Source organism: Erpetoichthys calabaricus, chromosome 9, assembly GCF_900747795.2.
Source record: "Erpetoichthys calabaricus chromosome 9, fErpCal1.3, whole genome shotgun sequence".
Lineage (NCBI taxonomy): Eukaryota > Metazoa > Chordata > Cladistia > Polypteriformes > Polypteridae > Erpetoichthys > Erpetoichthys calabaricus.
In genome coordinates this window covers 125,186,639-125,201,313 of record NC_041402.2, presented here as the reverse complement: position 1 = coordinate 125,201,313, position 14,675 = coordinate 125,186,639, and the positions used below count along the sequence as shown (strand labels likewise).

General features: G+C 39.9%; 1 protein-coding gene across 1 annotated transcript in view; it reads right to left on the bottom strand.

Moving 5' to 3' along the window:
• The window catches only part of has3 (hyaluronan synthase 3), a 28,389-nt gene extending 22,033 nt beyond the window's left edge, over window positions 1-6,356 (bottom strand). The window contains exons 1-2 of the mRNA XM_028810123.2: window positions 6,205-6,356; window positions 3,868-4,494 (exon numbers count right to left, since the gene is read on the bottom strand). Coding sequence (XP_028665956.2) covers window positions 3,868-4,494 — 627 coding nt within the window. The 5' untranslated portion in view covers window positions 6,205-6,356. The remainder of the gene's footprint in view (window positions 1-3,867; window positions 4,495-6,204) is intronic.
• Between the last annotated feature and the right edge of the window lie 8,319 nt (window positions 6,357-14,675).

Here is a 14,675-nt window from a genome sequence, read left to right as displayed (position 1 = left end):
TTGAAGCAAACAACCACAGAAGGACAAAGAAGTTGTAGAAATCCCTCACCAAGCATAAGCTGTCATGAAGACCAAGACTGGTTTTGACTTTGGTATAAAGATCATAAAAAAGGTCATTCATTTTCTGAAACAGCTTACTAGAGTCCATGGTTGTGGTGGGTCACAGCCTATCCCAGCAGTGTCACATGCAATGCTATTACTGTCCCCGGTTAGTGCATATCTGACCATCATAGGGCACACTAGCAACCAACAACTTTCACTCATCTCATACCAAGCCAACATAGAGTCACTAGTCAGCCAAACATAATTGGGAAAGGGGGGTTGGGAGTTGGGAGCAGAGTAACATAAGAAAACCCACAAGATGAGAACATTTAAACACTACATTGACACAGTGACCAGACTGGAATTTGACATTAAGATTCTGGAGCTGTGAGGAGGCAGTGCTCACCATGAAGCCTCTTCATGTAAGTGGGAAATCTCATACTGTTAACAAGCTACATGGTCATAGTCATGGTCATAATCTGCTTAATCTTATGTCACACATTCACCTGATGTATGTATTTCCACCCCTGGTCGAGAGGGGGTGCTGGAGCTAACCTTATCATCTTTTGTTCTCTTCATAGTGCAAAGAAGACACCCAGCAAGGGCAATTGACTCTGGTCCCGCTGCTACATATCCTGCAGTTCACCGAGACAGACATCACTTCCCACTACAACTGAGAGGCTTTATCAACCAAGAAAGGTTCCTGAAGCATTTTTTGTTTATTTGGTGCCATCAAGCACACATTTTGTTTGATGACTGGCTTCTTTTTAACGGGAATAACATTTCACCTTGTGGACCTGCAATTCCTTCCGGCAGCCACACTAATTAGAGCGCCATGATGCCTATTTGGGGAGCATCATATGCAATTCGGAAACCTAGGACGGGGTGGGCAGTCTGTCACAGGGCCCACGCACAAATATTGGGCAAATTTAGTGTCACCGATCCATCTAGTACATATGTTTTTCAATCTCAAAATAAATATGGAACAGAGGAAAAAAAATAACATTGAAATGGGGAGAATATGAAAACTTCAAACAGACAGAATTTTTACTGAGATCAGTCCCGTCTTCCTCCAGCTGATTGATTAAAGAAGCTCAAAAAATATGGTGCATAGAATAATGTAAATTATAATTCTACAGGTAAGACACAAAAATGATGATTGTAGTAATTGCAAGTGGAAAGACGCATAACGGGTCGTTATTTCTGCTCAAAAAATTGATTGGAACTTTTATTATGTTGGATGGGACACCATCTAGGAAAAACTTGGGTTGCTGCTGAAACAGGTTATGGTGAGGCCATCAGGGGGTGTTTAACCTGTGGTCTGTGTGGGGATCCCAATGCCGCAGTGCAGTGACAGGGACACTGTGATGTAAAAATGGAGCCATTCTTCAGACATAAAACTGTGCTTCTGACTCTCTGTGGTCATAAATGATCCCTGGGCATCCTTTGAAAAAGAGTACAATATATCCTAATGTCCTGGCTAAATTACCCACCATGACCTGGCCATTCAACCCCCCCTGGTAATCCCCTGTCTGCTATTGTTTAGCTGTCACTCTCTCACCCCTTCACCATCTAACAGGCAATGTGTGGTGAGCATACTGGTGCAAAAATAGCTGCCGTCTTTTCATTCAGGTGACTGCTGCACATTTGTTGTGGATGAAGTGTTTCTCCAATATCTTTAAGTAGGTTAGAAAAGCACTAGGGAAATGTAATTATTTATCTTTATTACTCTCTTAGAATTTGTTAAGCAAAGTGACCTGTGTAAGGCTCTTATGATGTCTTGCATGCATAACACGGTCATTTTATTATTTTGCTTATGCATAAACAGAAATAATAGATAACTGGGAATCATACAGAGATGTAGGCCTTTACTTGGGAAATTACCAGAATCATAACCCCGACTTTAGTTTGCATGTGATCTTTCCATGATATTCCTGGGATACACCATAAAAGTAAATGAAGCAAAAAAACTTGCAATCATATTTAAGGTTCTTTGAATATTGTAAAACATTGCCACTGCTTGTAAGAGGATTTGTTATATTTCAGAAATCACTGCTCTACTGAATCTTAAACTTCTTTATGTCTATGATTGTCTTTGAACCTACCTTGTCTTTGTTTCTTGAAATCATTTCTGGCTACAAGACCCTTGTGTGCTCCAGGCGAGTAACCTGAGCTGCTAACCCAGTGCTCCATCTTTTGTCTTATTGAACATTCCCAGAGTCACTTAGTCGAATCCAGTGGCATCGTGAACAAATTTGGAAGCGATCCTGTACTTGCAGGGCACCCTCTCTTAGAGACATGCAGCCTTCAGACTGGACTGGCAGCTGAGAGGTAGGAACTGTAGCCCCTACACCACAACTCCTATTCTGTGCTGTTTAACACTTTTTAGATAACTTGTGCTGCTGTTAACACATTCAATATGAGGGATGTGGCTGTGTTAATGTGTTGCTCACCACTGCTGTGAGTGTAAATATGCTGTTGGTGTTTATTATTAAATGATTCATAAGAAACATACAAATATGAATGTGAGATAAATCAATCCTGTGGTTTTGTGTATGCTAAATAACAATTGAATGCGCCACTTGACTCTCCACCCGATCAGTAAATCAGAGCCCTGTCACTTTACTCGGGGAGTAATGAATGAAAGGCAAACTTGCTATTTATTTTTAACCTTTTTAACCTTCATGATGCTGCGTATTTTTAAAAGCTATTCCACATCACCGGTTGTACAGCTTTATTTATGTCTTAACCTTATAAGAGGTATCCAGAGTCAAGCAGCTAAAGGAGCTAGTTGATTTTATTTCTAAATGTATTGATGAAAATGCTAGTGCTGACGTTTGTGCACAACAGGGCTAAATAAAGTGATCGCTGCTCCTACAACTCAAATAAAATTTCACCAGACTGCCCTGTTTAATTCAGTCTGAAGCAGAAAAAGATTTCCTTCTAACAGACTTAAAAGTCACAGAATGGAAATATATGCAACTGTGAATTATTTTTTAATGGTGGAGACGAAAAAAAAAAGACATCTTTTGCATAATGGTAGCACTTTTACCATCTTTTACGTTCCTTACCAACAAGTCGTTCTTGTCTGTTACGTGTGTTTTACTACAAATGGATAGAAAACGTACATTTTTGCTTCCAACTCCAGTCAACTCCTATGGCAGCTAAAGGAAAGGAAGTAACTGTCAGTGCTCATCTGGCTTCTATGTGAACATAAGAGACCACCTGACCAAAACAGATCTGAAGTGGCTTGTCCGGTATTGTCAGGTACCAGAGCTATCAGTGGTAGAGACAGACAGACATGCTTGTATGCAGAAATATAATCATGATTTGATAAAACTATGGGCTGTAGTTCCCACTGTTTTCATGATTCAGGCTCTAGGTGAGACTGAAGTCAATTTCAAATCATTAAATTTCTGGGAAAGTAAAATGGCATGGTGGTGCACTGGTTAGTACTTCACTCTCTAGGAGACTGAACTCTAATCCCTGTTGGTGTGGATTTCACATGTTCTCCTTGTGTTATTCACATACTGTGACTTTCTGTCATACCTCAAAAATCAGCTCATTTGTTGACTGTCTGTGATTAAGTGATGGAAGGACTAGCACCCTCTCCAGGGCCGTCTCCTACATTTCTCCAAATTCTACAGCTTTCTGCACTAAGTGGGTTCTGGAAATGGATGGATGCAGTGGACTGCCCAGCTAGCCAGTTTTGATTTGCTGCTCCTTCCAGTCTTAGATCAGAGGAGTGTTCAGCTATTCAAAGGCAGGCCTTATGGATGCCCTTTGCTATGTTAAGAGGATTTGGGGGATGAGGTGTTTACTTACCTGGATGTAATCCACAGTGTCCCCCAGGGCTTTGAAGGCAGTGTACATGACTTCACGCTTGCCTCCCCATTCCTGCATGATGCATGAGTAGTTGCAGTTCCTGATAATGTCTCTCACCAGACTGCACTCCTCCGTCAAGGTCTGCTTTCTGCTCTTTTCTGTAAGCGTATGATAGTTGCCACTCCAGATGAAGGTGCCAGTCTGTTCAAAGCCCATGATCTCATTAAAAATCTCCATCATGTACTCATCATCTTGTTTATTGCCATCTACTACCATGACCACCTTGAGATTAGGGAAGGAAATTCTCTTGATGGACTGCAGGCATTTTTTTAGGTAATCCGGGTCCTCCTGATAGGCAGCAATGCAGAGGGCCACTCTTTTGTTGTAAGTCTCTGGCTTGGGTTCCTTCCTCATCCGTCGATGTTCCAGGTAGGCAAACAAACTTTGGCAGAAAAGGTGAAGGAAAAGAAGGGCTCCATACAGTCCAAAAGAGAGGTAATGCTTCTCAGTGTGAATGAACTGGTACCCAGTGATATAGGCGGAGAGGATAGACAATAAGACGGCTAAGGCGAAAACAGTTGTGCCAACGATCCGTAACACCGTACAGCAAGTCGATCTCAATGGCATCTGGAAACAAACCAAGTAGGACATTCAAGCATTGCCTTAGCAAAAAGTTAGAATTAATAGAGTTGAAGAGAGACAGGCAGGCAGTACAGCTGTGCAAAGTGTGCTTGAGTGGTGTCTAGTTGTAATGTTCTGTTCAAGCTTCATTCCCGGTTCAACATTAGCAAAAAAAAAAATATAGGAAGTGTGTTGGAGCAACCATAAGTTAATAAAATGAGCAGAGTCTGTCATAAACGGCCACGGAGTTAAAGAGAGTCAGGATTGAATGAAGTGTATCTTTAGGGGAGTTCTTTCACCATGTAGCATGATTTGTTTTTTGTATTTTTTAGTAAATCTTTTAGTCAATCATACCCGTTTTTTGTTATGTAAAATTCTTATAGCTATGTGCAGAGACCGTTTGTGCAGGACAATTATAATTGACTAAGATTTAAAAGTGCGTGAAATAAATATTGTTCTACCTTGCAGTTGATTTCTCAGCATTTCCCTCGACCAGATTGTGTCTGATCTCCAGCCTGCCTCACATACAGCACATGGCTTTTAAAATTGGAAACGGAGGGACAGAGTTATGATTTCTTTACCATGCAGCAGAGTGTAATGAACTAGCAAAGTATTTCTTTTTATAGTTTTATAGTTTTTTTTTGTTCTCTCATCTACTTTAGCCAATGCATCTTGGTAGGGTAATCATTTTAAATAAAGGGCCAGGCTGTTCTGGCTCCAATCTCAGTAATAGGAAACTGAAACAATCTCACTCATTCATTCATTAAATTACTTTCCTGTGAAGAGAAATAAAGAGAGGCTTCTTTGCAAGTAATATTATAACTGAAATTCAGGGAAGAAGTCTTCTGAGAAATGACGGAGTTAACAAGTCCACATGTGTGTACGTGTGTGCAGGTTTCACAAATGGTGTAGCGCAACGTTTCATCTGGGGATTTTTTTGAAACAAATGCCTCAAATCTTTTCTGGGCACTTCACTTCTAATGGATGTGGCCGGTATATTTGCAGAGCACTGATGTAACAATACATTAGGAAGTTATATATTTGAACAGTGCCTGCTTGAAGATATCTTTAGTGTCAGTTGCTAAATGTTCTAAAATAAAAGTACATGTATCAAGCTTCAGAATCACATTGTATCAAATGTCCTTCTCTCCCTTTGTGATTAACACAATGTCCAGAATATCAAATCCATGTGGGGGAAGCCTTTGTGCGCAGGGAAAATGTAAGAGTGATTTCCGTTCAAAGTTTGAGATTTTAGCAGCCCATCACATCACACTAAAACAACTAAACAAGTGGCTTTCCCTTTGAAATCAAATCTCATCATTTTCAAATACAGTCTATCCATCTTTTATATAAAACATTTTTCATCTCCCTCTCTCATATATGGTGCACATCTCTCTACCTGTCAGGTAGTGCTCTTCTTATCTCTGACTTTCTCTCTTACCTCTTACCATCCAGATATAAAAATGATTCTGACCCCCAGTACTGTTAATGTCTACAGGAACCCCCTGATACTCACTCCTCAGATCTGACCATTTCAGAATTAATGAAGTGGTCCTCTCTTGTCTATTTAAATAGCTTGCTGTATTTTTGTTAGCAAATTCAGTTTATAGGAGATTCAAGTGATGGGCCCACTGGAAAAAAAAGCACAATAAAGCTCCAGTAAGAGCAAATTAAAGGATAAATTAGGAAATGGAGAACTTTCTTCTGAGTACTCACTGTGATGGTGTGCTGTCTGGGAGCTTCAGTCCATTTGAAGAGCTGGTCCTTTAATTAGCGGTGTAATGAGGTGGCTTATCTCTCAGTTCTGCGTCTGAATGAGAGCCTGATTTCTGAGAAAGTTTGCTTTAACTCTACACCCTGAGTAATGATGTGACGCTCTACTAGTGAAGTGAAGGGGGCTGGGAAAGGTGGGCAGGGACGCAGGTAAGGCGATGCATGACTGAAACACTTGTAGTATCTGCCTTGGAAACAAATCCAAGAAAAGGATCACTTAGCAAATCCTTCCCCAGCTCGGAAACTCGTCTCCTTGCTCTTATTTTAGAAGCTGTTCCTGCAAGTATAATGCAGTAGTTTCATTTAAGTGGCAGTTGCATATGTGTCAAATAAAGAAGTTCACATTTACTACACACACTTATTACATACACAATAGCTAAAGATTTAGACAAGACACCATATTAGAATAACCACTAAGTGCTCAGCTGGTCTTTGTGTTGTGTACGAGTTTACATAAACTCACAAGTGGTGGAAAAAAGAGCTCAGGAGATATTGTTATGTATAGCTGAAAAGAAAAGATGAACACATTCAAACTTCATCATATAGAATGCCTTTCACAAAGTACTTAGGCTTCAGTTGAAAATTCTACACAGAACCCGTGCAAATACATTTGAATGTGCAGCACACACTTGTGAGGGTTTGCTCACGTTTTGCCTTATTATTTTATTATAATAAATGTACTTTATATAATGACCTTTACTGAGTAAACACTCTGAACACGTACATGATTACGATAGCACTAAAGTACAAAAAAGTATATGTTATTTATTAAATATGCATGTAAACAGTTGTAATGGATGCATCATTCCAGATATAAATTCAACAAATGTGCATTAGTGGAGGTGTGCTGTGTGGACTACACAGAAAAAAGAAAACTGAACATTCAAGTCTAATAACGTCTGTGTTTTATAAGAAAAGAATAAAAGAACATTTCTGTTTAAAGCACGGCGTAATTTGCTTATAAAAACTGTCCCTCCCTAAATTAATAATTGCATGGTGTCATAAAAATTAAATGAACTACACTGCTGTTGAAGTTTGGCATTAAATAGTAAAACGACAAAATGTACAAGAAAATAATTTGATCATCTTTCTCACCTTTGATATTTTAATGAGGGCGTAATTATAGTTTAATGCAAGGCAGACAAATAGTAGTAGTAATAATAATAATAATAATGGGGAGTCTCAGACTTATTGTGGCAGGCACTAGCTAATAAACGCTTTACTTTTAATCAGCCTGACTGCAGGTCTTTGTGTGGTCCTCAGTTGGCTAGGAGCCCCCCTAATTACAGAGCTGTTATAAACAAAGTCCAAACAACACTCGTCTGAAAACGGATGCAAATTTAAAACACACTGGGAAACAATTTGAAGTTTATGTCTTTAGTTTTGACTCTTGTGCTGTACCCAATCCTTTAATTTCAACCTCATCTTTAAAGTGCATGAGACATCAAATGGGCTCCGCGTCAGAACTCCACAGATAATGACAGCACACCCCCAGCCCCAAACATCTGTCAGAACAAGAAGGAGAGAGAGAACCTTTTTTTTTTTTTTTTTAATATATTAGACAATTGTCTGTAAAAGGGTGCAACCCTTCTTGTAGCAACATGCTCCTGGATTAAAGACAATGATTTGAAAATTTGCTTTAAAGAGACAATGTTTCAAATGTATGGGCCACCAATGAGCTTGTAATGTTCTTAGTATTATTCATGAATCTCTGATATTTGCTATATTGTCATTTACTTCTCATTCTAATATATTCTTAATCAATACATTCTATGGTACGGTAAAAACAAAATATAGTTGGAAGTTTAAGGAACTTTAAAATTGCTGCACACAGTGCATGCAACCAAGTGTAGCAATTAAAAGAAACAACCCTGAAGGAGACATTTCTCAAAACCAAAAACCCTTTACGTTCTGGCGAAAATAATTTAAAGTCTGGTAATTTCTACAAAGAGTGAATGTCATGGACTCGCAGGCAGAAGTAAAAAAAGCCACTTGTCTCATGAATGTGAGTGAGCCTTATGGAGGAAATCATTTTTTTGTTTTTTTTTATATATGTTTTATATCTTTCTATCTATATATACCATGTATCTCTCTCTCTCTGTGTATAAATATATATATATATATAATGTGTGTGTGTATATTGTGACAGATGGCCGTGGCCCATGCCTGGCCGGGACGCCCCTGCAACATATATACCAGGGGGATGGGAAACCCAGTATCTTCCCCTGGACGCTAGATGGCAGCCTCCCTTGGTTGCAGCGGTGCCTCGGACTCCCGCAGGGCCTCATGGGGGTTGGAGTTTGGTGCAGCTCTGTTGGGTTCCGCAGGCGCTGCCAGGAGGTGCTGCAGCAGGAACTGCTGGCCCCTTTTGGGCACTGGTTTCGCCACACCCGAAGTGCAGCTGGATGTCGGCAATCAAGCACTTGGAGCACTTTTGGGTGCCCAATAAAAGGAGCCAGTGACCACCACTCAGCGGCCAGAGTCGGGTGGAGGAGGACAAGGTTGCCTGGGAGGAGTGGTGGTGAGAAGAGAGAAGTGTTTTCGTGTGATGATTTGTGCTTGGGACTGTGTTGTGGCTGGGGCGATTACGGGGAAGACGTGCCCTCCAACTGAAGAAAATAAAAGTTTATTTATTTTTATACATGCCTCCCGTGTCTAATCTGTGTAGGGTCAGGCGCAATATAGCGCCTTTCTTACTATATATATATAAAACAGTATATAATTTCTCAGGTATATTCTTACTATATCTTTCATGTATACATTTTATATATCGGGTGTGGGCAATGTTGGTCCTGGAGGGCCGCAGTGACTGCAGGTTTTTGTTTCAACCCAGATTTTTAATGAGAAGTCAATTATTGCTGATGAAGCACTTATTGCTCAAGTGACATTTTGCTGCTTTATTTTTGGGGTCTCACTTGTTGAGGTTCCCCACCCTTAATTGTTTATTTCAATCTTAAACAGCTGCATTCACTGTTTTTAATGGCTCCTTATTACAAATATGATACAAGTGGCAAAGGAGCCAGCATTTCTCCATCTAACTTGTTTCCATTTGCATCTGTGTATATTCAGAATGCACTATTTGGTGTAATAAAACACTTAACAGAAAAATGTGACAGACTGACAATTATCCGTTATACGATGTGACCACATGTGGGCGCTCCAGCTGCCCAAACACCGACACAGACAGACTCCAATCACAAATCTCTGCAACACACGTTTATTGAAGTGGGAAAGCACTTTTGCCTCACTCTCCACATAAGCATAGTTCAATAACAGTCCAAGCACCAATACACAACCCTTCTTTCTGCCTGTACTCCTCCAAACTCTGACTCCCCAGGTGAAGAGAGGCGACTCCTTTAATGCTTTACCTGGGAGCACTTCAGGTGGTCATCAGCATTAACTGGAAGTACTCCCAGGTGTGTGCAGCTCCCCCTGGCGGCCCCCATGGAACCCAATAGGACTGTGCCAAACTGCAAAACCTACGGAGCCCTGCAGGAATCTGAGGTGCTGCTGTAACCCGGGGGGCAGCCATCTAGCACTCCAGGGGAGGCAGTGTCCTGTGCACATCTGCTCCCCCGCTCCTTCCAATGTATCAGCCTCCCAGCCAGGCAAAGACCCTGCTGACTGTCACAACGATGTAAGAACTTCACATTGCAGACTAACAAGCCATAAAATTAATATAAGGTCTGAGATTGGCAAGGATTGGTTTCTAATGAAGCAATTGGGTTGGAACGAAAATCTGCAGCTGCCTCGACCTTCCAGAACCGACATTCCCCACCCCGTCACATTTATTTATATAATATATATATATATATATATATATATATATATATATATATATATATATATATATATATATATGTGTATATATAGAACAAAGGATTTCTTTAACCTTACCTAAAGCACGCTGTAGGTTTGGCCAAGTTAAAAACTGTGTACTTTAAGTTTATGCTTCTTTTTAACTGTCTTTCTTATCTATCTGTATAAGCCTAGGAACCTAGAGTCTGTTTGTTCAGTCAGAGTGGTGAAAGTAGAATAGACAGTTCACTTGCCAATCTCTACTGTAATAGATCTATTGGATCCATTACAGATTCATATATCAAACACTTTGCAGTGTATCTCTGAAACATTTATTTTAAAGTAATCCATGAGAGCCTTCCTATTCAACATAATGGGACCTTCACCTGACAACATGTAAAGGTCACACGGCCAACAACAGCACTAGTGCTTGTGGGTTCTGTTTTTCTGGTTAGTGCAGGATGGATTGCTGATTAGTGCTCCTGTTTCACACATTCAGAGTCTTCAGTTTGAAACCTGTGTTTGGCTGCTGTCTATGTGAAGTCTGTCCATTCTCCACAAGTCTCCTGTCACGTCTCAAAGATGTGCATGTTAGGTTAACTTCTGATTCCAGATTGCGCCCATGTGAGTGAACCCTGCTGCCAGTCCAGAGTAATATCTCGCCTTGTGCCCACTGAGGACAGGAATAGCTCCAGCTCCACTCCTACACTAAACTGAATAGAGCCACTTTTGAGAATTTTGATGCTGTAAAGATTCTAAAGAAACTAAAGTCATTGCTTCATGCAACAGCACGTGTGGTGTTTTTATTTCTTTTTTATTTTCACATCAGTATTATGAGGGCATGTGTCAAGTTCAGTTTAAATCAAACTTGAAACATTTTTGGACAGCATTTTAAAGCATTTGTAGTCAGTTTTTAAACCTTTATTACCCAGTATTAGTTTGTGCTCTGTTCAAATTGCTGAGCAGGTTGAACTGCCCGCTGACTACCACTAGAGGGCACTCTAAACAGCACTGCACCAGCTGCTGACACAAGCTTTGTGTTTTAGTTTATCGCATTTCTAAGAGAGCTGCAGTGATTTAAAACGGCTCAATTAAGGACTGCTTTGCATTTCATTCTCTTACTTTCCTTAATGCATCTTGGGAACCTTTGACTCCAGTAAAGAGCAGAGAATCTTAGCTTGGCCTGCATTAAAAGCAGCCTTCATTTATCAGGCAGATCTTGCTAATTTGATGGAGTCACAATTCATTTAAAAGTAAAAGGACATCAGAAAGTATCCAGTAGTGAGAGAAGTACAGTCAATTTCATATAAAAGATATGAAAAGGAAGAAAAAAAAAACAAACTGCTGCCTAATAATACTGTAAATTGACAGCTCATTTTATTAATACCTCAAGTCATTACTTAAAAGCCTTAGTGGCCCAATGAACAGCAGCTCCTTCCATATGCAGATGTTATTTATAAATATGTGTCCTTCATTTTGGATGTGACTGGGGGGTCCTCTGACCAAGGCTACCTCCTGCTAATACAACCCTCGGCTGAATTAGTTTGTGAATGTTGTGATTTTTTCCATTTTGTTGACATAGATATTTGGCAGGACGTTATTTTGAGACACAAGGCCCACTGCTAATGAAGTAACTAGAACTTAAAAACAAACAGCAGGAGTTATCATTCAGTCTTGGAAAATGATGTGGGGCAAAAGTGATGGTGATTGACACAGAAGAGGTGGCAGCACAAGGGCACAAAGGGTTAACTCTAATAATGAGACCCCCACATTTGGTCTTCAAGGATACAATGGCTGTTACTTTTGATCTTAACTAGGGTGTTAATTGCAGGCCAGTTCTGCCCTTTAACAGGCCACCTCTCTAAACATTTTGTTCTCCTATTTTTCCATTTATTGTGTCAATCCAGAGACTGCTAGTTGCATTTATTCCATTTTATAAAAGTATTTATTTGAAGTTTGTTTTTGAGATGTTGTTCTTTAGGTTGCCACTCACTGATCAGTTCCATGTGGGGGCTCCAAATATGTTGTCATTTGTACCATTGCCCATATTTTCCTTCCACTTTTAAAAAATATTTTAAAATGGATAACGGGATGGATTCTTAGCAAAGAGACTGAAAATGAGGCAAGGGAGTGGAGAAAAGCAGTGAGCACTGCCTAAGGTTCCTATAAAAGTTAGAGACATTCACAAATTTACTTGTCCCTAGAGGTCAAGACCAGAAGAAAGAAATCAGCGAATAGATGTCATTTTAATTAAGACCCGACAGATGGATTGGAATGAAAACTATTAAGTGCAGCTCATGACCGAATCTGGCAACCCCCAGACTTCTTGAATTGCCCCCGCACATTATTATGGAGAGCAATGGAGCCGAGAGAATGAGAGAGAAGGCCTGGGCTCACGTTCTGACGGTAGGTGTGCCCAGTGGTGGCTTGGTGCTCCATCCAGGAATGGTTTTTACTTTACACCTGATGCTGAGGGGCTAGGGTCCTGCATATAATGTCATCATTGTCACATGTACAGCTTATGTTATGTTAATTAATGATGGTGACATGGTGGTGCACTGATTAGCATTGGTGCCAAGGTAGAAGCAACACATTTCCTCTCTGTCTGCTCTGGTTTTATTTTCCACATCCCAACGATGTGTGTGTTAAGTGAATGGGAAACCCCAGACTGGCATTGTACCCTGTATGTTATTTCCTCCCTTGTGCCTTATAATGCCAGATTGGGCTCCAGCCCCCTCACAACCCTGAACAACATAAGAAAGATAAATGGATGGATGCAAGTAGTTTCATTAGAGAGGGAGGCTGGGTTTAAATCCCAGTCACTGTCTTGCAAATCCTGTGTCTATGCAGATGTTTCTTCGAGTAATCTGGATCTCCTCCACTTATAGCAAAACACACATTAGGTTAATTATTGACCCTAAAATGGCCTAATGTGAGACTACACACTCTGCAATGTTAGGTACCCATTTAATGATTGGTTCCTGCCTTGCACCTCATGCTGCTAGGATAAGATCCAGCCGCCTTAGACTGCACTGGATTAAGCAGGTTTGACAATAGCTGAAAGTAACTGAAGTTGACCAAAACTATGACATTTTCCAAACAGACCATCCATGCTCATGAAACAGAACTGTACCAAAAGTTAATAAAAATACACAAATCCAAACCTATGCTTAAGGGAATGGTAGTTCACAAGGAAACTAAGCTTTATCGGACAAGTTAACAGGGTGCATTCCATTCAAACCTATCGAAAAGCCACATTTCCAAAGAATAGCCTTCCAGTTCTTTGACTGAATGAACTGTAGCTTTAGCACAAGTGCCCTGTTATGTCTGATGACACTAATTATACACTTGTAAGTCATCAGCTTGAAACGAACTCACAATGAGGTCTTCACCAGCTACAGATCAGCAATTTATTTATGAAATCAAATCCAATGAAAGCTTTGCTTCTTTTACAAGTTAGCTGTTCAATGTTTCAAAAGGTGTAATTTTCAGACAGACCTAGAACTACTTACCTTATTCAGAAATCATATAGAATCCAAACGTAATTATTTTAATAAAATATCCAGATTTTGACATTGTTCTTCTTCAGGTCCATAAGAAAAAACTGAGAAAAATAAAAAACCTGTCCCCAAATATGCATTTTAGCACCACTTCTGCAGCCAAAGCAAGAATTCACAATGCTTCAGAATAAGACAAACTAGAAAAAAAAAGTTTATTCCTGAAACATCCTGAAATGGAACATGCTGAGGTAGCACCAGGAGGAAAAAAATAGGAAAGTAAGCAAAGTCCCATGTTCAGTGAGGTAAAGACTTGAGCACCAGCTTCATGGCTACTGCAGCATCCTTTGCAGTAAAATCACAAGCACACTTCCTAATTAAAATGTAGAAAATAACGATTTTCTGATCCATTCTGTAAGAGCTTCTCCAAAGGTTTTAGCATGTCAATATGTCCCAAGTAAAATACTGCTCCTGAAACGACTTAGACACCACAGACGTAAGGCACTGGTGATTTTGGGGATGGAGAACAAAACAGGAAAAAAATGCACCAAATAAACAAAAGGTTTATTTACAATCATCTGTCACTTTTTAAAGTTTTACATCTTTGTTCACACGAAGTATGTCTCTCAATTCTGTAAGTCATCTTAAAAGTGCATCCACCCCCTTTATCTTGCAGAAGAACAGATGAATGCAGCTGCCACACTGGAGAGAGAGAGAGAGAGAGAGAGAGAGAAAACTGCAGCACATGGCAAAATGATAATTAAAGTAATAGACTCTGAGCTGAAAACGACGATCACTGACCTGCCAGCATGAACCGTTGAATCATGAAATGCTCTTGAAGAACCCCAGACTGATTTACTATTCAGTGCTAAATCTGAAATGAAATAAATCGCTGAAATGACCTTTAAGGACACTATGACTACCAGCACAGGACAGAGGAATGCTCTGTAAAAAGAAACAGTAGCCATTATCTTTTTATTTGAAATTCAATTTACTGTGAATGCTTAATACAAGAAAGGAGTGTGATGCATATAGCAAAAAAAAAAATCCTATTTATATTTCAAAGACCTTATACTTAAAGAAGTATTTTTACAATAGAACATTAACATATAAGGCAAC